Source organism: Salmo salar, chromosome 18 (assembly GCF_965601325.2).
Source record: "Salmo salar chromosome 18, fSalSal1, whole genome shotgun sequence".
In the NCBI taxonomy this organism is placed as follows: domain Eukaryota; kingdom Metazoa; phylum Chordata; class Actinopteri; order Salmoniformes; family Salmonidae; genus Salmo; species Salmo salar.
Window position 1 is genome coordinate 53,794,791 of NC_138308.1, and position 23,643 is coordinate 53,818,433.

The 23,643-nt window shown below is 47.4% G+C and overlaps 1 protein-coding gene across 3 annotated transcripts in view; it reads left to right on the forward strand.

Annotated features, from left to right (window-relative positions):
* LOC106592091 (jumonji domain-containing protein 1C) overlaps window positions 1-23,643 on the forward strand; it is a 522,458-nt gene that overhangs the window by 757 nt on the left and 498,058 nt on the right. For all 3 annotated transcript variants that reach the window (XM_082965002.1, XM_082965003.1, XM_082965004.1), the window contains exon 1: window positions 1-435. This exon is cut by the window's left edge. In XM_082965002.1, the coding sequence (XP_082821128.1) occupies window positions 133-435 (303 nt within the window). In that variant the 5' untranslated portion in view covers window positions 1-132. The remainder of the gene's footprint in view (window positions 436-23,643) is intronic.

Here is a 23,643-nt window from a genome sequence, read left to right on the forward strand (position 1 = left end):
AACGTTTATAAAGTTGATTGTATCCTCTTCTCAGTATGCAAATGTAAACACTATCTCAAACTCTGTCAATCTACTGACCTCTCCTCCGTGGTGGGAAAGGTCATGTGAAACAACAATGAAACAAACTGCAGAATGGGTTGTTATACCTCTCTATACACACACACCCTCTCTATGTATACCCATGTCCTCACCCCCTCTCTTCTCTTGTCCCAGGTGTACGTGGAGTTTGATGACCTGGAGTGGGAGAAACGCGAGTGGGTGAAAGTGTACGAGGACTTCCAGGTGTTCCTGCTGGAGCAGCAGCTGGTGTGGGCCAAGAGGAGAGAGAGCTCCCTGCTGGAGCAGCAGCTGGTGCGGGCGAAGAGGAGGGAGAGCTCCCTGGTGGGGGAAAATACCCAGGGGACTAAAGACAGACACATCCAGTGGCCAGCTCTGGTAAGGACTGATCCAGCTATCTTCCATAGTGCAGTATCTCCCTGGACTCAGACCATCTGATGTCACTCTGATGTCACTCTCTCCATTACCTAGACCCACTGAGGATTACCATGGTAACAATGATTCTAGTTCTGTGGTGTGGTACATAGGATTACAATGATTCTAGATCTGTGGTGTGGTACATAGGATTACAATGATTCTTGATCTGATTCTAGATCTGTGGTGTGGTACATAGGATTACAATGATTCTTGATCTGTGGTGTGGTACATAGGATTACAATGATTCTTGATCTGTGGTGTGGTACATAGGATTACAATGATTCTAGATCTGTGGTGTGGTACATAGGATTACAATGATTCTAGATCTGTGGTGTGGGGACATAGGATTCTAATAAAACTGTTTCTTCTTGAGAGAGTTTGGAAAACGTAAATAAATGGCTACCCAGACTATTTGCATTGTCCCCCCCCCCCCTTCCTTATACTGCTGCTGCTGCTCTGTTATTATCTATGCATTGTCACTTTCATAACTCTACCTACATGTACATATTACCTCAATTACCTCGAGTAACGGGTGCCCCCGCACATTGACTCTGTGCTGGTACCCCCTGTATATAGCCTCCACATTGACTCTGTACCGGTACCCCCTGTATATAGCCTCCACATTGACTCTGTACCGGTACCCCCCCTGTATATAGCCTCCACATTGACTCTGTACCGGTACCCCCCCCTGTATATAGCCTCCACATTGACTCTGTACCGGTACCCCCTGTATATAGCCTCCACATTGACTCTGCACCGGTACCCCCTGTATATAGCCTCCACATTGACTCTGTACCGTAATACCCTGTATATAGCCTCCACATTGACTCTGTACCGGTACCCCCCCTGTATATAGCCTCCACATTGACTCTGTACCGGTACCCCCCCTGTATATAGCCTCCACATTGACTCTGTACCGGTACCCCCTGTATATAGCCTCCACATTGACTCTGTACCGGTACCCCCTGTATATAGCCTCCACATTGACTCTGTGCTGGTACCCCCTGTATATAGCCTCCACATTGACTCTGTACCGGTACCCCCTGTATATAGCCTCCACATTGACTCTGTACTGGTACCCTCTGTATATAGTCACGCTATTGTTATTTTACTGCTTCCCTTTAATGACTTGTTTTGTTTTATTTTATTAGTATTTTTTTAAGGTATTTTTCTTAACTGTATTGTTGGTTAAGGGCTTGTAAGTGAGCATTTCACTGGAGGTGAATACCTGTTGTTTTTCGGCACATGTGACAAATGATTGATTTGATAAATGTCGAAGAGGGTGGGGTATAACCTGTTAGTGCTAGGGGGCAGTATTGACACGGCTGGATAAAAAACGTACCCGATTTAATCTGGTTACTACTCCTGCCCAGTAACTAGAATATGCATATAATTATTGGCTTTGGATAGAAAACACTCCAAAGTTTCTAAAACTGTTTGAATGGTGTCTGTGAGTATAACAGAACTCAAATGGCAGGTCAAAACCTGAGAAGATTCTGTACAGGAAGTACCCTGTCTGACCATTTCTTCCCCTTCTTGATTATCTCTATCCATTACAAAGGATCTCTGCTATAACGTGACACTTCCTACGGCTCACATGGGCTCTCAGAAGGCGGCAAAAAGCTGATTCGTGGCTTTGCAGGCTCTGGCTGAAACAAAGTAGCGCGTTTGGGTAGTGGCTGGTTACAGTACTGTGAGACTCAGGCTCGTGCCCGCGTCGACTGAAAGCTTTGTTTTCTTTCCTCTGTTTACCTAAAAGGAGATTCCCGGTCGGAATATTATCGCTTTTTTACGAGAAAAATGGCATAAAAATGGATTTTAAACAGCGGTTGACATGCTTCGAAGTACGGTAATGGAATATTTAGATTTTTTTTATCACGAATTGCGCCATGCTCGCGACCCTGATTTACCATTTCGGATAGTGTCTGGAACGCACAAACAAAACGCCGCTATTTGGATATAACGATGGATTATTTTGGACCAAACCAACATTTGTTATTGAAGTAGCAGTCCTGGGAGTGCATTCTGACGAAGACAACAAAGGTAATCAAACTTTTGTAATAGTAAATCTGATTTTGGTGAAGGCTAAACTTGCTGGGTGTCTAAATAGCTTGCCCGTGATGGCTGGGCTATGTACTTAGAATATTGCAAAATGTGCTTTCACCAAAAAGCTATTTTAAAATCGGACATATCGAGTGCATAGAGGAGTTCTGTATCTATAATTCTTAAAATAATTGTTATGCTTTTTGTGAACGTTTATCGTGAGTAATTTAGTAAATTGTTAGTAAATTCCCCGGAAGTTTGCGGGGGGTATGCTAGTTCTGAACGTCACATGCTAATGTAAAAAGCTGGTTTTTGATATAAATATGAACTTGACTGAACAAAACATGCATGTATTGTATAACATAATGTCCTAGGTGTGTCATCTGATGAAGATCATCAAAGGTTAGTGCTGCATTTAGCTGTCTTCTGGGTTTTTGCGACATTATATGCTAGCTTGAAAAATGGGTGTCTGATTATTTCTGGCTGGGTACTCTGCTGACATAATCTAATGTTTTGCTTTCGTTGTAAAGCCTTTTTGAAATCGGATAGTGTGGTTAGATTAACGAGTCTTGTCTTTAAAATGCTGTAAAATAGTCATATGTTTGAGAAATTGAAGTAATAGTATTTCTAAGGTATTTGAATATCGCGCCACGGGATTCAACTGGCTGTTGCGTAGGTGGGACGAATTCGTCCCGCCTAGCCCAGAGAGGTTAAGCTGCATCCCTGTTTTACCCCACGGACCTGTGGGAAGAAATGTGTGTCTTTGCTAATTTTAGCTGCACACTTGTGTACATGGATTTTATAATGTTGTATGTTTTTCCCCCCAACACCACTTTCCATCAATTTGTATAGCAAACCCTCATGTCAAATTGAGTCAAAGGCTTTTTTGAAATTAACAAAGAGTGAGTAGACTTTGTTTGTTTGTGTGCCAATTAGGGTGTGCAGGGTGAATATGTGGTCTGTCGTACAATAATTTGGTTAAAAGCTAATTTGACCTTTGTTGTTTTCACTGAGAAAATGTACGAGTCTGCTGTTAATGATAATGCAGAGGATTTTCCCAAGGTTGCTGTTGACGCATATCCCACGGTAGTTATTGGGGTCAAATTTGTCTCCACTTTTGTGGATTGGGGTGATCAGTCCTTGGTTCCAAATATTGGGGAAGATGCCAGAGCTAAGGATGATGTTAAAGAGTTTAATTGGAATTTGTCGTCTGTATATTTTATAATTTATTTGAGGATACCATTAACACCACAGGCCTTTTTGGTTGGAGGGTTTTGTATTTTGTCCTGTAGTTCATTTAAGGTAATTGGGGAATCCAGTGGGTTCTGGTAGTCTTTAATAGTTGATTCTAAGATTTGTATTAGATCATGTATATGTTTTTGTTTGTTCTTTGTTATAGAGCCAAAAAGATTGGAGAAGTGGTTTACCCATCTCCATTTTGGATAGATCATTCTTCGTGTTGTTTGTTTAAAGTTTTCCAATTTTCCCAGAAGTTGGTGGATTCTATGGATTCTTCAATTACATTGAGCTGATTTCTGACGTGCTGTTCCTTCTTTTTCCGTAGTGTATTTCTGTATTGTTTTAGTGTTTCACCATAGTGAAGATGTAGACTCAGGTTTTCCAGGTCTCAGTTTTTTTTGTTTGGACAGGTTTCTACATTTCTTTCTTAGGTTTTTGCATTCTTCATCAAACTGTTTGTCCGTGTTGTTAATTTTCTTCGGTTTTCTGTTTGACGTTTTTAGATTTGATATAGGTCAAATATACTGTTTTTAGGTTTTCTACTGGCAAGTTTATACCTTCACTATTACAGTGGAACGTTTTGTCCAGGAAGATGTCTAAAAAGGATTTGTTGTTGTCTAATAGTTTTTTGGTAGGTTTCCACACTAATTTCCTTCCACCTATAGCATGTGTTAATATTATTCAGTTCATTTGGCATTGATGCCTCATGATTGAGTATTGCTCTGTTCTAGTAGACTGTGATTTTGCTGTGATCTGATCGGGGGTGTCAGTGGGTTTGACTGTGAACACTCTGAGTCTCTCTCGCTCTTTCTCACTCTCATATTAATTAGACTGTAGCCCATGTGACTCCCAGTCCGTCTGCCCTGGCAAGGGGAGGAGAGTACAGAGTTGGCTTTAAACCTAATGGAGGCTTGGTCTTGCACTCTGTGTTTCTTGTTGGCCGTCTGCCTGCTGGTTCAGAACAGGGCTCTCCTCATTTTTAACACGTTTAAGCTTTCGTGTTGGAGTCAAGGCAGAACACGGGGGAAAAGGAAAGCGGCTGTAATTTCATGCGTTTTTATTGTTCGTAGTAGAGAATAAAGAATAGGTCTATGTTATGTGTGATCTTAGTGTTTAGGTTGCACTGCTTTCGTTTAAAAAAAAATATATGTGCATTTTCAAATAGTTATGCAAATGGTATTGATGATATAGTCATCGGTTATGTTAATTGATGAAACCTCCGTAGGAGTTGATCCATTTGTATTGCTTTGTTGACAAAGCTGAGACGGCACAAATGAGGTAGGCTTAACGAGCTGATCAAAATATAGCAACAAAGCATTTTAAATTGTTGCTTTCTGATATATACTAGACTATTTGAGTCCCGGGTTGCTTTCTGATATATACTAGACTATTTGAGTCCCTGGGTTGCTTTCTGATATATACTAGACTATTTGAGTCCCTGGGTTGCTTTCTGATATACTAGACTATTTGAGTCCCGGGTTGCTTTCTGATATATACTAGACTATTTGAGTCCCGGGTTGCTTTCTGATATATACTAGACTATTTGAGTCCCGGGTTGCTTTCTGATATACTAGACTATTTGAGTCCCGTTGTGCAGCAGACCTCCATTCTAGTGAGGCGGGAGAGACCGCAGTGAGTCTGAAAATACCTCTGAATATGCTCAGAGCAGAGCACAGCTGGGCATTATTTATAGCCTTCCTTACCCTTTCATTTTTTCCATCTGACCTCATTTTGGTCCACAGAGTGCTGTTTCTGCTCTGCCTGGCGTACAGCAGAGAGGACAGGAGGAGGACAGGAGGAGAGAGAGGACAGGAGGAGAGAGAGGACAGGAGGAGAGAGAGGACAGGAGGAGAGAGGACAGGATCACCTGAACTCTTATCAGACAAAAGAAAAGCAGGCCCGAGATGGGCGGAGGAAGAGAGGGCGACGGGGGGAGGAAGAGAGGGGCGACGGGGAGGAGGAGAAGAATTGTGAAGGAATAGAAGTCTCTGAGGGAGAGGAGGGAGACGGACGGCGGTCCTCTCTGAGGGAGACGGACGGCGGTCCTCTCTGAGGGAGACGGACGGCGGTCCTCTCTGAGGGAGACGGACGGCGGTCCTCTCTGAGGGAGACGGACGGCGGTCCTTCTCTGAGGGAGACGGACGGCGGTCCTCTCTGAGGGAGACGGACGGCGTCCTCTCTGAGGGAGACGGACGGCGGTCCTCTCTGAGGGAGACGGACGGCGGTCCTCTCTGAGGGAGACTTACGGCGGTCCTCCTCCTCCTGTGGGTGTCTGAGAGGCCAGCTGCCTGCCTACCTCTGGAACATACAGTATAATATACCACATCACACAGTATGTAGACCACATCAGGGTCAGGGCTGTGTGAACCAAACACTCTGACGCTCCGCTCCTACAGCACATCAGCATTTCACTTTCATAGGTAGTATTGAGCTGGGATTCTGATGAATACATTTGGGGAAGCATCCTGGGATTCTGATGAATACATTTGGGGAAGCATCCTGGGATTCTGATGAATACATCTGGGGAAGCATCCTGGGGTTCTGATGAATACATTTTGGGAAGCATCCTGGGGTTCTGATGAATACATCTGGGGAAGCATCCTGGCGTTCTGATGAATACATCTGGGGAAGCATCCTGGCGTTCTGATGAATACATCTGGGGAAGCATCCTGGCGTTCTGATGAATACATTTGGGGAAGCATCCTGGCGTTCTGATGAATACATTTGGGGAAGCATCCTGGGATTCTGATGAATACATCTGGGGAAGCATCTTGGGATTCTGATGAATACATTTGGGGATTGAGTTTTTAGAGAAAGAAGCTGTTAATTGGGTTGAACATTCTGCCAGTCAATCTTCTCAGGGTCGGGTTGTCTTTCTCTTGGTGCATTTTGATGATGTCATTATCTTTAGTTTTTGTTAGTAAATGTCCAATGAAGACGTGCCAGAGAGGACATTACTCTGTTCTGTGTGGTCCAGCTGTAAGGGTTATTGATGTAAACAACTGTCCTCGTTGGGTGAGAAGAGAGCTGTCATTGTGAAGTCTCAGTGCTCTGTACACTAACACCTAATGGGCAGCAGTCTGGAGGAAGAAAACCATTGTGTAGTCTCAGTGCTCTGTACACTAATACCTAATGGGCAGCAGTCTGGAGGAAGAAAACCATTGTGAAGTCTCAGTGCTCTGTACACTAACGCCTAATGGGCAGCAGTCTGGAGGAAGAAAACGTTGACTATCAGAATGAGGCCTTGGATCAAGTCCCGTCCCTCCACCCACCCCTCTAATTAGTTCCATGTGCTGTTCTTGGAGCAAACATGTGTTTTATTTCTACCCTCTCCTCTCCTTTCCTCTTCTCTCCTGCCCTCACCTTCCCTCTCCTGCCCTCTCCTTCCCTCTCCTGCCTCCTCTCCTTCCCTCTCCTTCCCTCTCCTGCCCTCTCCTTCCCTCTCCTTCCCTCTCCTGCCCTCTCCTGCCCTCTCCTGCCCTCTCCTTCCCTCTCCTGCCCTCTCCTGCCCTCTCCTTCCCTCTCCTGCCCTCTCCTCTTCTCTCCTTTCCTCTCCTCTTCTCTCCTTTCCTCTCCTCCTCCCTCTCCTTCCCTCTCCTCTTCTCTCCTTCCCTCTCCTCTCCTTCCCTCTCCTCTCTTGCTCCTCTCATCTCTTGCTCCTCTCATCTCTTGCTCCTCTCTTGCTCCTCTCTTGCTCCTCTCCTCTCTACTACAGTCTTCCAGTGTTTCCTAGTAACACAGCTAAATGTGTAAACATGAAAGCACCCTCATAAATTGACCTCATGAGGCAAGACACCACAATCTCCTCTTTATCTCAGTAACCGTCTGGCCAGTCAAGCGTCCCCCTCCTCCCCCCCTCTCCTCCCCCTCCCCCTCTCCCCTCTCCCTCTCCCCCCTCCCCCTCCCCCTCCCTCTCACCCCTCCCTCTCCTCTCCTCCCCTCTCTCTCCTCCCTCTCCTCCCTCCCTCTCCTCCCTCCCTCTCCTCCCTCTCCCCCCTCCCTCTCCTCCCTCTCCTCTCCTCCCTCTCCCCCCCTCCCTCTCCTCTCCTCCCTCTCCCCCCCTCCCTCTCCCCCCCTCCCTCTCTCTCCAATTCAGATGACTTTATTGGCATGGGGAAGCGTATGCTTAAATTGCAAAAGCGAGTGAAATGGATAATAAACAATCGAAGATGAAGAGTAAACAGTACATCTGAAACAAAACTTTCAAAACAACAGACATTTCAAATGTCATATGGCTTTGAACAGTGGGGGTTGGGCTGCTTTCTGCTCCTGCAGTTGGGAGGGACTGGTGTTCCAGTCCACTCATGTTGTCCCTGTCTCTCAGCCAGTGCTTTCTGCTCCTGCAGTAGGGAGGGACTGTTCCAGTCCACTCATGTTGTCCCTGTCTCTCAGCCAGTGCTTTCTGCTCCTGCAGTAGGGAGGGACTGGTGTTCCAGTCCACTCATGTTTTCCCTGTCTCTCAGCCAGTGCTTTCTGCTCCTGCAGTAGGGAGGGACTGGTGTTCCAGTCCACTCATGTTTTCCCTGTCTCTCAGCCAGTGCTTTCTGCTGCTGCAGTAGGGAGGGACTGGTGTCCATTCATGTTGTCTGTTTCTCTCTCTGAGTAGCTGGAATCCAGTTGGCCACAGAATTCTCTAGAATGCACATATTTTCTTTATGCGGATTTTCCCACCAGTGTTGTGTTTCTACCAAATGTACTTTTTGCGGATAAAAACCAGTGTGAAATGATGTTGTGCACAAAATGTACTTTGTATCTTAAGTTGTCATGCACCAGCTGACCCAGTGCTGTTAGGCTCTGCGGCCCGGCTGACCCAGTGCTGTTAGGCTCTGCGGCCCGGCTGACCCAGTGCTGGTAGGCTCTGCGGCCCGGCTGACCCAGTGCTGGTAGGCTCTGCGGCCCAGCTGACCCAGTGCTGGTACATTTACATTACATTTAAGTCATTTAGCAGACACTCTTATCCAGAGCGACTTACAAATTGGTGCATTCACCTAATGATATCCAGTGGAACAACCACTTTACAATAGTGCATCTAAATCTTTTAAGGGGGGGGGGTTAGAAGGATTACTTTATCCTATCCTAGGTATTCCTTAAAGAGGTGGGGTTTCGGGTGTCTCCGGAAGGTGGTGATTGACTCCGCTGTCCTGGCGTCGTGAGGGAGCTTGTTCCACCATTGGGGTGCCAGAGCAGCGAACAGTTTTGACTGGGCTGAGCGGGAACTGTGCTTCCTCAGAGGTAGGGAGGCGAGCAGGCCAGAGGTGGATGAACGCAGTGCCCTTGTTTGGGTGTAGGGCCTGATCAGAGCCTGAAGGTACGGAGGTGCCGTTCCCCTCACAGCTTCGTAGGCAAGCACCATGGTGTTGTAGCGGATGCGAGCTTCAACTGGAAGCCAGTGGAGAGAGCGGAGGAGCGGGGTGACGTGAGAGAACTTGGGAAGGTTGAACACCAGACGGGCTGCGGCGTTCTGGATGAGTTGTAGGGGTTTAATGGCACAGGCAGGGAGCCCAGCCAACAGCGAGTTGCAGTAATCCAGACGGGAGATGACAAGTGCCTGGATTAGGACCTGCGCCGCTTCCTGTGTGAGGCAGGGTCGTACTCTGCGAATGTTGTAGAGCATGAACCTACAGGATCGGGTCACCGCCTTGATGTTAGTGGAGAACGACAGGGTGTTGTCCAGGGTCACGCCAAGGTTCTTAGCACTCTGGGAGGAGGACACAAGGGAGTTGTCAACCGTGATGGCGAGATCATGGAACGGGCAGTCCTTCCCCGGGAGGAAGAGCAGCTCAGTCTTGCCGAGTTTCATTCGTCATCCACACTGATATGTCTGCCAGACATGCAGAGATGCAATTCGCCACCTGGTTATCAGAAGGGGGAAAGGAGAAGATTGTGTGTCCTCTGCATAGCAATGATAGGAGAGACCATGTGAGGATATGAGAGAGCCAAGTGACTTGGTGTATAGCGAGAATAGGAGAGGGCCTAGAACAGAGCCCTGGGGGATACCAGTGGTGAGAGCACGTGGTGCGGAGACAGATTCTCGCCACGCGACATGGTAGGAGCGACCTGTCAGGTAGGACGCAATCCAAGCGTGGGCTGCGCCGGAGATGCCCAACTCGCAGAGGGTGGAGAGGAGGATCTGATGGTTCACAGTATCAAAGGCAGCAGATAGGTCTAGAAGGATGAGAGCAGAGGAGAGAGAGTTAGCTTTAGCAGTGCGGAGAGCCTCCGTGACACAGAAGAGCAGAATCAGTTGAATGACCAGTCTTGAAACCTGACTGATTTGGATCAAGAAGATCATTCTGAGAGAGATAGCCGGAGAGCTGGCCAAGGACGGCACGTTCAAGAGTTTTGGAGAGAAAAGAAAGAAGGGATACTGGTCTGTAGTTGTTGACATCGGAGGGATCGAGTGTAGGTTTTTTTAGAAGGGGTGCAACTCTCGCTCTCTTGAAGACGGAAGGGACGTAGCCAGCGGTCAAGGATGAGTTGATGAGCGAGGTGAGGTAAGGGAGAAGGTCTCCGGAAATGGTCTGGAGAAGAGAGGAGGGGATAGGGTCAAGCGGGCAGGTTGTTGGGCGGCCGGCCGTCACAAGACGCGAGATTTCATCTGGAGAGAGAGGGGAGAAAGAGGTCAAAGCACAGGGTAGGGCAGTGTGAGCAGGACCAGCGGTGTCGTTTGACTTAGCAAACGAGAATCGGATGTCGTCGACCTTCTTTTGAAAATGGTTGAAGAAGTCATCCGCAGAGAGGGATGAGGGGGGGAGGAGGATTCAGGAGGGAGGAGAAGGTGGCAAAGAGCTTCCTAGGGTTAGAGGCAGATGCTTGGAATTTAGAGTGGTAGAAAGTGGCTTTAGCAGCAGAGACAGAAGAGGAAAATGTAGAGAGGAGGGAGTGAAAGGATGCCAGGTCCGCAGGGAGGCGAGTTTTCCTCCATTTCCGCTCGGCTGCCCGGAGCCCTGTTCTGTGAGCTCGCAATGAGTCGTCGAGCCACGGAGCAGGAGGGGAGGACCGAGCCGGCCTGGAGGATAGGGGACATAGAGAATCAAAGGATGCAGAAAGGGAGGAGAGGAGGGTTGAGGAGGCAGAATCAGGAGATAGGTTGGGGAAGGTTTGAGCAGAGGGAAGAGATGATAGGATGGAGAGGAGAGAGTAGCGAGAGAGAGAGAGCGAATGTTGGGACGGCGCAATACTATCCGAGTAGGGGCAGAGTGAGAAGTGTTGGATGAGAGCGAGAGGGAAAAGGATACAAGGTAGTGGTCGGAGACTTGGAGGGGAGTTGCAATGAGATTAGTGGAAGAACAGCATCTAGTAAAGATGAGGTCAAGCGTATTGCCTGCCTTGTGAGTAGGGGGGGAAGGTGAGAGGGTGAGGTCAAAAGAGGAGAGGAGTGGAAAGAAGGAGGCAGAGAGGAATGAGTCAAAGGTAGACGTGGGGAGGTTAAAGTCACCCAGAACTGTGAGAGGTGAGCCATCCTCAGGAAAGGAACTTATCAAGGCGTCAAGCTCATTGATGAACTCTCCAAGGGAACCTGGAGGGCGATAAATGATAAGGATGTTAAGCTTGAAAGGGCTGGTAACTGTGACAGCATGGAATTCAAAGGAGGCGATAGACAGATGGGTCAGGGGAGAAAGAGAGAATGTCCACTTGGGAGAGATGAGGATTCCAGTGCCACCACCCCGCTGGCCAGATGCTCTCGGGGTATGCGAGAACACGTGGGCAGATGAGGAGAGAGGAGTAGCAGTGTTATCTGTGGTAATCCATGTTTCCGTCAGCGCCAAGAAGTCGAGGGACTGGAGGGTAGCATAGGCTGAGATGAATTCTGCCTTGTTGGCCGCAGACCGGCAGTTCCAGAGGCTGCCGGAGACCTGGAACTCCACGTGGGTCGTGCGCGATGGGACCACCAGGTTAGAGTGGCAGCGGCCACACGGTGTGAAGCGTTTGTATGGCCTGTGCAGAGGGGAGAGAACAGGGATAGACAGACACATAGTTGACAGGCTACAGAAGAGGCTACGCTAATGCAAAGGAGATTGGAATGACTAGTGGACTACACGTCTCGAATGTTCAGAAAGTTAAGCTTACGTTGCAAAAATCTTATTGACTAAAATGACGAAAATGATACAGTACTGCTGGCTGGTGAAGTAGGCTAGCTAGCAGTGGCTGCGTTGTTGACTTTGTTTGAACGTGTAGCTGGCTAGGTAACCTCGATAGTTAAAGTACTACACCATATCATGATACAAAAGCAACTATGTAGCTAGCTAACATAGCACTAATCAAGACGTTCCTTTGTAATGTATTTAATTTCTACAATGCTGCTCGTCGGTAATAGTTGGCTAGGTTTGGAAAAATGGCGTCGCGGGGGACGAAAATAGCTGGCCAGCTAACCTCGATAATTACTCTAAACTACACAATTATCAAACTATGACAAAGACAACTATGTAGCTAGCTAACACTGCACTAGTCAAATCGTTCCGTTGTAATGTATTAGTTTCTACAGTGCTGCTAGTCGGTAAAGGTTGGCTAGCTAGCAGTGGGTTGATGATGACTAGGTGTGTTGACTAAGTCTGGAGTCTGGACAACGGCGTCGCGGCTGGCTAGCTAACCTCGATAATTACTCTAAATTACACAATTATCTTTGATACAAAGACGGCTATGTAGCTAGCTAAAAAAACAATTGCTCAGATCAAACAAATCAAACCGTTGTAATGTAATGAAATGTAATATTACCTGGGAGCGAAGCGAAGTGCGACTACTCGCTCCAAACCCTGCCTGTCTACTCCCTACAGATACTATAGGCTGGTAGGCTCTGCGGCCCGGCTGACCCAGTGCTGGTAGGCTCTGCGGCCCGGCTGACCCAGTGCTGGTAGGCTCTGCGGCCCGGCTGACCCAGTGAAGGTAGGCTCTGCGGCCCGGCTGACCCAGTGCTGGTAGGCTCTGCGGCCCGGCTGACCCAGTGCTGGTAGGCTCTGCGGCCCGGCTGACCCAGTGCTGGTAGGCTCTGCGGCCCGGCTGGTCTACAGGATGAGGTTATTAAAGGTCAGTCCGGTAGGATCATCTTGTCCCCAGAATAAGACCCTGGATGTTTATTGGACAGCAGCATCACTGTGTTCTTTCACCCCCCTGTGGAGTTGATCAGAACTGATTCCATCTGTAGTTTAATCATCTGGTTTCCTGAGTCCTAGTGGGAGGAGCCTGTCTACACCCTACAGATACTATAGACTGGCTGGGGAGAGACTGGCTTCAGAGCTGCCTGTCTACACCCTACAGATACTATAGACTGGCTGAGGAGAGACTGGCTTCAGAGCTGCCTGTCTACACCCTACAGATACTATAGACTGGCTGGGGAGAGACTGGCTTCAGAGCTGCCTGTCTACACCCTACAGATACTATAGACTGGCTGGGGAGAGACTGGCTTCAGAGCTGCCTGTCTACACCCTACAGATACTATAGACTGGCTGGGGAGAGACTGGCTTCAGAGATGCCTGTCTACACCCTACAGATACTATAGACTGGCTGAGGAGAGACTGGCTTCAGAGCTGCCTGTCTACACCCTACAGATACTATAGACTGGCTGGGGAGAGACTGGCTTCAGAGCTGCCTGTCTACACCCTACAGATACTATAGACTGGCTGAGGAGAGACTGGCTTCAGAGCTGCCTGTCTACACCCTACAGATACTATAGACTGGCTGGGGAGAGACTGGCTTCAGAGCTGCCTGTCTACACCCTACAGATACTATAGACTGGCTGGGGAGAGACTGGCTTCAGAGCTGCCTGTCTACACCCTACAGATACTATAGACTGGCTGGGGAGAGACTGGCTTCAGAGCTGCCTGTCTACACCCTACAGATACTATAGACTGGCTGAGGAGAGACTGGCTTCAGAGCTGCCTGTCTACACCCTACAGATACTATAGACTGGCTGGGGAGAGACTGGCTTCAGAGCTGCCTGTCTACACCCTACAGATACTATAGACTGGCTGGGGAGAGACTGGCTTCAGAGCTGCCTGTCTACACCCTACAGATACTATAGACTGGCTGGGGAGAGACTGGCTTCAGAGCTGCCTGTCTACACCCTACAGATACTATAGACTGGCTGAGGAGAGACTGGCTTCAGAGCTGCCTGTCTACACCCTACAGATACTATAGACTGGCTGGGGAGAGACTGGCTTCAGAGCTGCCTGTCTACACCCTACAGATACTATAGACTGGCTGGGTTTACGTCTAGTCTCCAGATATACGGTATTACCCTACAGATACTATAGACTGGCTGGGTTTACGTCAAGTCTCCAGATATACGGTATTACCCTACAGATACTTGCCGCTGTGTGAGACGGTAGGCCCGTCTACTGTGTGTGCGTACTGCGCTATACGGTACACTAGTAATTACAGTGTATAACTATCCATTATGAAATGAATGTTAATTGTCCTCTCTAACACCTTGAAATACAGCGCCCTGGGTTTAATGAAAGAGCAGTGGTGTTTAAATTGAGTTTGTGTAACAGCTATGTGATTGTTACTGCTACTGCAGGGAGTTCTCTCTCTCTCTTCCCTCTTTGTCCTCTCTCTAATCCGTCTGTGAAAGTCTTACTGGATCGTAGTGGTGTGTGCCAAGTCTCTCCCTCAAATTCTAATTGCTTTATTGTCATGAAATACTATTTGTAGATATTACCAAAGCAGTATTTTTTTTATAACAGTAATATTTTACCTTGTAAGTTGACTGAGAACACATTCTCATTTACAGCAACGACCTGGGGAATAGTTACACACAACAGGGTACAAACATTATTGGGCTCAGACAACAGCTCAAAGGGCAAGAAGGTAGAGACAACAATACATCACACAAAGCAGCCACAACTGTCAGTAAGAATGTCCATGATTTGAGTCTTTGAATGAAGAGATGGAGATAAAACTGTCCAGTTTGAGTGTTTTGTTGCAGCTCGTTCCAGTCGCTAGCTGCAGCGAACTGAAAAGAGGAGAGATCCAGGGATGTGTTCGCTTTGGGGACCTTTAACAGAATGTGACTGGCAGAACGGGTGTTGTATGTGGAGGATGAGGGCTGCAGTAGATATCTCAGATAGGGGGGAGTGAACGGGTGTTGTATGGGGAGGATGAGGGCTGCAGTAGATATCTCAGATAGGGAGGAGTGAACGGGTGTTGTATGTGGAGGATGAGGGCTGCAGTAGATATCTCAGATAGGGGGGAGTGAACGGGTGTTGTATGGGGAGGATGAGGGCTGCAGTAGATATCTCAGATAGGGGGGAGTGAACGGGTGTTATATGGGGAGGATGAGGGCTGCAGTAGATATCTCAGATAGGGGGAAGTGAGGCCTAAGAGGGTTTTATAAATGAGCATCAGGTCTTGTGACGGGTAAACAGAGATGACTGTTGATGTGATGTGTGTAGTCGAGGTGTTATTATTCATGTCTGTTGTTGTTTTAGCCCAGCCGGGGGAGTCATGCTGGAAGTGACTCTGTCCGTCCGTCCCTTCCTCTCTGTCCGTCCGTCCCTTCCTCTCTGTCCGTCCGTCCCTTCCTCTCTGTCCGTCCGTCCCTTCCTCTCTGTCCGTCCGTCCCTTCCTCTCTGTCCGTCCGTCCCTTCCTCTCTGTCCGTCCGTCCCTTCCTCTCTGTCCGTCCGTCCCTTCCTCTCTGTCCGTCCGTCCCTTCCTCTCTGTCCGTCCGTCCCTTCCTCTCTGTCCGTCCGTCCCTTCCTCTCTGTCCGTCCGTCCCTTCCTCTCTGTCCGTCCGTCCCTTCCTCTCCGTCCGTCCGTCCCTTCCCTCTCCGTCCGGTCCGTCCCTTCCTCTCCGTCCGTCCGTCCCTTCCTCTCCGTCCGTCCGTCCCTTCCTCTCCGTCCGTCCGTCCCTTCCTCTCCGTCCGTCCGTCCCTTCCTCTCCGTCCGTCCGTCCCTTCCTCTCCGTCCGTCCGTCCCTTCCTCTCCGTCCGTCCGTCCCTTCCTCTCCGTCCGTCCGTCCCTTCCTCTCCGTCCGTCCGTCCCTTCCTCTCCGTCCGTCCGTCCGTCCCTTCCTCTCCGTCCGTCCGTCCGTCCCTTCCTCTCTGTCCGTCCGTCCCTTCCTCTCCGTCCGTCCCTTCCTCTCCGTCCGTCCGTCCCTTCCTCTCTGTCACCTGGGATGTGGAGGATTAGTTCCACTTTAAACAGCACCACCCTTCTCCTGCTGCTGACTTCAAACACGCCTCCGCTTCTCTCTCTGTTTTCTCTCTCTCTCCTCTGCTCTCTCTCTCTCCTCTGCTCTCTCTCTCCCTCCTCTGCTCTCTCTCTCCCTCCTCTGCTCTCTCTCTCCCTCCTCTGCTCTCTCTCTCCCTCCTCTGCTCTCTCTCTCCCTCCTCTGCTCTCTCTCTCCCTCCTCTGCTCTCTCTCCCTCCTCTGCTCTCTCTCTCCCTCCTCTGCTCTCTCTCTCTCCCTCCCTCTGCTCTCTCTCTCTCCCTCCCTCTGCTCTCTCTCTCCCTCCCTCTGCTCTCTCTCTCCCTCCCTCTGCTCTCTCTCTCCCTCCCTCTGCTCTCTCTCTCCCTCCCTCTGCTCTCTCCTCTCCCTCCCTCTGCTCTCCTCTCTCCCTCCCTCTGCTCTCTCTCTCTCCCTCCCTCTGCTCTCTCTCTCCCTCCCTCTGCTCTCTCTCTCTCCCTCACTCTGCTCTCTCTCTCTCTCTCCCGCTGCTCTCTCTCTCTCTCCCGCTGCTCTCTCTCTCTCTCCCGCTGCTCTCTCTCTCTCTCCCGCTGCTCTCCCTCTCTCGCTGCTCTCCCTCTCTCGCTGCTCTCCCTCTCTCGCTGCTCTCCCTCTCTCGCTGCTCTCCCTCTCTCGCTGCTCTGCTCTCTCTCGCTGCTCTGCTCTCTCTCGCTGCTCTGCTCTCTCTCTCCCTCCTCTGCTCTCTCTCTCCCTCCTCTGCTCTCTCTCTCCCTCCTCTGCTCTCTCTCTCCCTCCTCTGCTCTCTCTCTCCCTCCTCTGCTCTCTCTCCTTCCGCTGCTCTCCCTCTCTCGCTGCTCTCTCACTGATCTCTCTCTCTCTCGCTGCTCTCTCTCTCTCACTGCTCTCTCTCAATTCAATTCAAGGGGCTTTATTGGCATGGGAAACAACATATGTTAACATTGCCGAAGCAAGTGAAGTAGATAATAAACAATAAAAATGAACTGTAGACATTACACTCACAGAAGTTCCAAAAGTTGTCAATAGCAAGGCTATGCTCAATGAGTCTGTACATAGTCAAAGCTTTCCTTAAGTTTGGGTCAGTCACAGTGGTCAGGTATTCTGCCACTGTGTACTCTCTGTTTAGGGACAAATAGCATTCTAGTTTGCTCTGTTCTTTGGTTAATTCATTCCAATATGTCAAGTAATTATCTTTTTGTTTTCTCATGATTTGGTTGGGTCTAATTGTGTTGCTGTCCTGGGGCTCTGTAGGGTGTGTTTGTGAACAGAGCCCCAGGACCAGCTTGCTTAGGGGACTCTTCTCCAGGTTCATCTCTCTGTAGGTGGTGGCTTTGTTATGGAAGGTTTGGGAATCGCTTCCTTTTAGGTGGTTGTAGAATTTAACGTCTCTTTTCTGGATTTTGATAATTAGCGGGTATCAGACAAATTCTGCTCTGCGTGCATTATTTGGTGTTTTACGTTGTACATGGGGGATATTTTTGCAGAATTCTGCATGCAGAGTCTCAATTTGGTGTTCGTCCCATTTTGTGAATTCTTGGTTGGTGAGCGGACCCCAGACATCACAACCATAAAGGGCAATGGGTTCTATAACTGATTCAAGTGTTTTTTGCCAGATCCTAGTTGGTATGTTGAATTTTATGTTCCTTTTGATGGCATAGAAGGCCCTTCTTGCCTTGTCTCTCAGATCGTTCACAGCTTTGTGGAAGTTACCTGTGGCGCTGATGTTTAGGCCGAGGTATGTATAGTTTTTTGGTGTTCTCTAGGGCAACGGTGTCTAGATGGAATTTGTATTTGTGGTTCTGGCGACTGGACCTTCTTACTGAGATTTACTGTCAGGGCCCAGGTCTGACAGAATCTGTGCAGAAGATCTAGGTGCTGCTGTAGGCCCTCCTTGGTTGGGGACAGAAGCACCAGATCAGAAGCACCAGATCATCAGCAAACAGTAGACATTTGACTTCAGATTCTAGTAAGGTGAGGCCGGATGTTGCAGACTGTTCTAGTGCCCTCCCCAATATATATATTGAAGAGGTTGGGGCTTAAGCTGCATCCCTGCCTCACCCCACGGCCTTGTGGGAAGAATTACAATTTTTTCTTGGACGATTTTAACCGCACGCTTGTTTGTGTACATGGATTTTTATAATGTTTCCATCAATTTGTATTGCAAACCCTCATGCCAAATTGAATCAAAGGCTTTTTTATAAATCAACAAAGCATGAGAAGACTTTGCCTTTGTTTTGGTTTGTTTGTCGATTAGGGTGTGCAGGGTGACTGTGTGGTCTGTCGTACGATAATTTGGTAAAAAGCCAATTTGACATTTGCTCAGTACATTGTTTTCACTGAGGAAATGTACGAGTCTGCTGTTAATGATAATGCAGAGGATTTTCCCAAGGTTGCTGTTGACGCATATCCCACGGTAGTTATTGGGGTCAAATTTGTCTCCACTTTTGTGGATTGGGGTCAAATTTGTCTCCACTTTTGTGGATTTGGGGTGATCAGTCCTTGGTTCCAAATATTGGGGAAGGTGCCAGAGCTGAGGATGATGTTAAAGAGTTTAAGTATAGCCAATTGGAATTTGTTGTCTGTATATTTTATCATTTAATTGAGGATACCATTAACACTACAGGCCTTTTTGGGTTGGAGGGTTTTGTATTTTGTCCTGTAGTTCATTTATGGTAATTGGAGAATCCAGTGGGTTCTGGTAGTCTTTAACCCCTGGTCGGGCTCATCCCGTATGCGGGACGGACATCCAGCGGACATCCAGCGAAAAATCCTATCGCCATTAGCATAACAAAATTTAATATATATATTTTTTCAAATATAGGACTATGTTATATCGTTTTATAGATACACCTCTCCTGAATCGAACCACGTTGTCCGATTTCAAAAAGGCTTTACAGCAAAAGCAAAACATTAGATTATGTTAGAGGAGTATATCGTAAAAGTAGCCACATAGCCATTTTCCGACCAACCACATGCATCACAAATAACCAAAAAACAGCTAAATGCAGCACTAACCTTTGACAATCTTCATCAGATGACACACCTAGGACATCATGTTACACAATACATGCATTATTTTGTTCGATAAAGTTCATATTTATATATAAAAACAGCATTTTACATCGGTGCGTAACGTTGACTAACTATTTTCCCTCAAATGCGTCCGGTGAAACAGCGCTACAATTTACTAAATTACTATTCGAAAACATTTTTAAAATGTAATATTGTCATTCTAAGATTTATAGATTAGCATCTCTTGAAAGCACCTGCAATGCCAGATTTAAAAATAACTTTACTGGGTAATCACACTTTGCGATAAAAGGGGATGCGATACTCAGAAAAATAGGCTACCGTTACAGGTCAGCTCCATCTTGGAACAATCGCTTATCAAATCTACTCTTGTATACTATTGTCAATAATCCCTTACCTTTGACTATCTTCAGCAGAAAGCACTTCCAGGAATCCCAGGTCCACAACAAATGTATTTTCGTTCGAAAAAGTTAATCCTTTACGTCCCAATAGCTTGTTCTTGTTAGCGTGTTCTGAAGGCTGCACCAAAAGCTCCGTCGGCCGTGGGACTACTCTTTCAATAAAATGCATTTTTTTTTTAAATTTAGGTTCGTTCAAACATGTCAAACGTTGTATAACATAAATCTTTAGGGCCTTTTTCAACCAGAGCTCCAATAAAATTCAAGGGGGACGATTGCACTTGTCTTTCTAAACGTTTCGAAAGGGGAGGGTAGCCAGGGGCGCCGGCGTCATAATGGTGATGGCCCTCCTCATGTGACCACGTTCCACAGCGTCTCATTCAGTCAGTTTTCACAGTAGGAGACTCAAACCACTTTGTAAAGACTGGGGACATCTAGTGGAAGCAATAGGAAGTGCTCAATGAACCATTGCTCACGGTGTGAGTTATAGGCAAAGTGATGAAGTTGCATCCGCAATTCAGAATTCCACATCCTGTTACAATCGGTCTCGGGGTTTTGACTGCCATATGAGTTCTGTTATACTCACAGACAGTTTTAGAAACTTTAGGGTGATTTCTATCCACAAGTATTAATTATATGCATATCCTAGCTTCTGAGTTTGAGCAGGAGGCCATTTAAAATGGGCACAATTTTTTTTCAGAAATCGCTGTAGCGCCCCCTATCCTAGGCGACCGTCGAGGTTAATAGTCGATTCTAAGATTTGTATTAGATCATGTATATGTTTTTCTCTCACTGCTCGCTCCTCCCTCTCGCTTTCCCTCTCACGCAGGGGGCTCTGCAGTGGCTCACTGACCAGCACACACCCCGCACAACGGCAACCACACACACACACACACACACACACACACACACCCCTCGCAACGCACAACGGCAAACACACACACACACCTCGCAATGCACAACGGCAAACACACACACCCCTCGCAATGCACAACGGCAAACACAGACACACATTCCAGGAGTTGAGGAGGGGCTGCAGCAAAACTCTGGTCTGTGTTTGGAAGAAGAGAGGGGTGGGTTGTGTAACATCCTTGTGAAGGATGACACTGACCCAGTTCTAGCAGGAAAGAGAGAGAAGAAGAGGAGAGAGAGATTTCTCTGCTGTTTGTTCTCTCTCTGCTGATGACAGACTGAATAATACTCCTCCACTGTACAGGAACAGAGAGACAGAGCCCCAGAGAGACAGAGCCCCAGAGAGACAGAGCCCCAGAGAGAGACAGAGCCCCAGAGAGAGACAGAGCCCCAGAGAGAGACAGAGCCCCAGAGAGAGACAGAGCCCCAGAGAGAGACAGAGCCCCAGAGAGAGACAGAGCCCCAGAGAGAGACAGAGCCCCAGAGAGAGACAGAGCCCCAGAGAGAGACAGAGCCCCAGAGAGAGACAGAGCCCCAGAGAGAGACAGAGCCCCAGAGAGAGAGAGAGAGAGAGAGAGAGAGAGAGAGAGAGAGAGAGAGAGAGAGAGAGAGAGAGAGATTATTATCTATTTCACTTGCTTTGGCAATGTAAACATATGTTTCCCACGCCAATAAAGCCCGGGGGAGGGAGAGAAAGGGGAGCAAGCAGAACAGGGGGAAGAGTCTATCTCTCTCTTCTCTCCTCACTCTGCATCAGTTCCCCTTTTTCTCAGGCACTTAAAATATCTGCCGTGTGGCCGAGCAGGAGGACCGTCTCTCTCTCTCCACAGCCTGACCTCAAGACCAAACCTTGGACTCAGAGAAACACACTTTTTCCTCTTCTCTGTCTCGTCTGTTTACTAAAGCTAGTTTATGGACTGGATCCTCCTGCGTTCTCTAAAGCTAGTTTTATGGACTGGATCCTCCTGCGTTCTCTAAAGCTAGTTTTATGGACTGGATCCTCCTGCGTTCTCTAAAGCTAGTTTTATGGACTGGATCCTCCTGCGTTCTCTAAAGCTAGTTTTATGGACTGGATCCTCCTGCGTTCTCTAAAGCTAGTTTATGGACTGGATCCTCCTGCGTTCTCTAAAGCTAGTTTATGGACTGGATCCTCCTGCGTTCTCTAAAGCTAGTTTATGGACTGGATCCTCCTGCGTTCTCTAAAGCTAGTTTATGGACTGGATCCTCCTGCGTTCTCTAAAGCTAGTTTATGGTCTGGATCCTCCTGCGTTCTCTAAAGCTAGTTAATGGACTGGGTCCTCCTGCGTTCTCTAAAGCTACAGCAGTGTGTTCTGTGGACTGGACATGTGAACATCTGTTTTGGGCTCTTGTCGTTTTCAGCTCAGAGAGAATCACCCCAAGGGAGTGGTAACCACAGCTTTATTTACATAAAGGTCATTTAGCTGTTGTCTTTGTGTTCTGCTGTTCGCTGTCGTGTTTAGTGAAATAACCTCAACCTTTTTAAGAGTTTTGACGCAAACACTTTGGTCCTTTTAAAAACCTTCTGTATGGTAGATATTGTGTGCTATAGCTTGTTTTAAAAACCTTCTGTATGGTAGATATTGTGTGCTTGTTTAAAAACCTTCTGTATGGTAGATATTGTGTGCTTGTTTAAAAACCTTCTGTATGGTAGATATTGTGTGCTATAGCTTGTTTAAAAACCTTCTGTATGCTAGATATTGTGTGCTATAGCTTGTTTAAAAACCTTCTGTATGGTAGATATTGTGTGCTATAGCTTGTTTAAAAACCTTCTGTATGGTAGATATTGTGTGCTATAGCTTGTTTAAAAACCTTCTGAATGGTAGATATTGTGTGCTGTAGCTTGTTTCCAACATTAAGGCTATAGGTATCGCGGTACTGGTGTTGTCCTGCCCCTGCTAGCCTGGCTATTGTGATTGTGACGTTTACCTCCCGTTGTGAACGGTTCAGTCTGTGTTGTTTTGGGAAGGCGTGGTCGTTAGAGCCGAAGCGGAGTCTGTCTGCAGGTTGTCTATTAGCTTCCTATCCACCACACAGTCATTATAATGTGTCTAAGTATGGACTGAGCTCTTCCTGGCTAATGTACTTCCTGCGGTACAGGACGTACCAGTAACTCATTTCAGTTCCAAACAGCAACCAACATCACATCAACACTGTAGCTAAATACTCTGAATACTCTACCTGGCCTGTATACTGTACAATATCAACACTGTAGCTAAATACTCTGAATACTCTACCTGGCCTGTATACTGTACAATATCAACACTGTTTCTAAATACTCTGAATACTCTACCTGGCCTGTATACTGTACAATATCAACACTGACTAAATACTCTGAATACTCTACCTGGCCTGTATACTGTACAATATCAACACTGACTAAATACTCTGAATACTCTACCTGGCCTGTATACTGTACAATATCAACACTGTAGCTAAATACTCTGAATACTCTACCTGGTCTGTATACTGTACAATATCAACACTGACTAAATACTCTGAATACTCTACCTGGTCTGTATACTGTACAATATCAACACTGACTAAATACTCTGAATACTCTTAAGATCGACAGCCTGATCAGCTCTATATGATTGAGATGTGTCGCCCTGCGTGAGGCAGATGGTCACACAGAGTTGTAAAACATACGTTCTGAAATTTTACAGGGTAAAGTCTGGGTACATTTCATTAAATATCCAGCCATTTTTATCTCAATATCAAATCACCTTCATGTGATTTTGTTTTCAATTAAACCGGTCAAAAAGAAACAACGGCTTTTTAGCAAAGCGTCATTTCTCAAGGACTGTCTGGGAGTGGTCTGAGTGGGGAGGGGAAAACTGGAAAAACTAGCTTTTATTGGCAGAGGTTTGAAACTCTCTTTCTTATTGGTCTATTAACAAATTGGATTGGATCCAGGGACTGCAGTGACGCCTCTAACACTGAGATGCAGTGCGTTATACCGCTGCGCCTCTCGGGAGCCCGTAATCCGTTCCACCGACCATCATACCATGCTCAAAGTGGCTTTAGGTTACTTGTTGTGTCTTCTAACGTTCAATCTGACAGGACCTGGATGTCTGTCTGCCTGATTTATATAACAAGCCACGGCCAAGTGACTCACGGTCTGTAAGAGCCATCCAGTTTGGAGAACCGGCTGGTGTACCTAATAAACTGTTGACTGCCAGACAATGCCAGACAATGTTCATGAAAATGGAATTTGGCAAAAAAAAAAAGAAATGGAAGGGAGGAAAAAACAGCTTTCTACTGTCTTGCCTGCCAAGGAGTTCTTGTGAGCTCTGGTTTTTCTCATAGAGCAGGAATGTAGAGCTACATGTAGCTAGCTAGCTGGGAACCGGTCACGTTGGGCTCTCATAGAGCAGGAATGTGGAG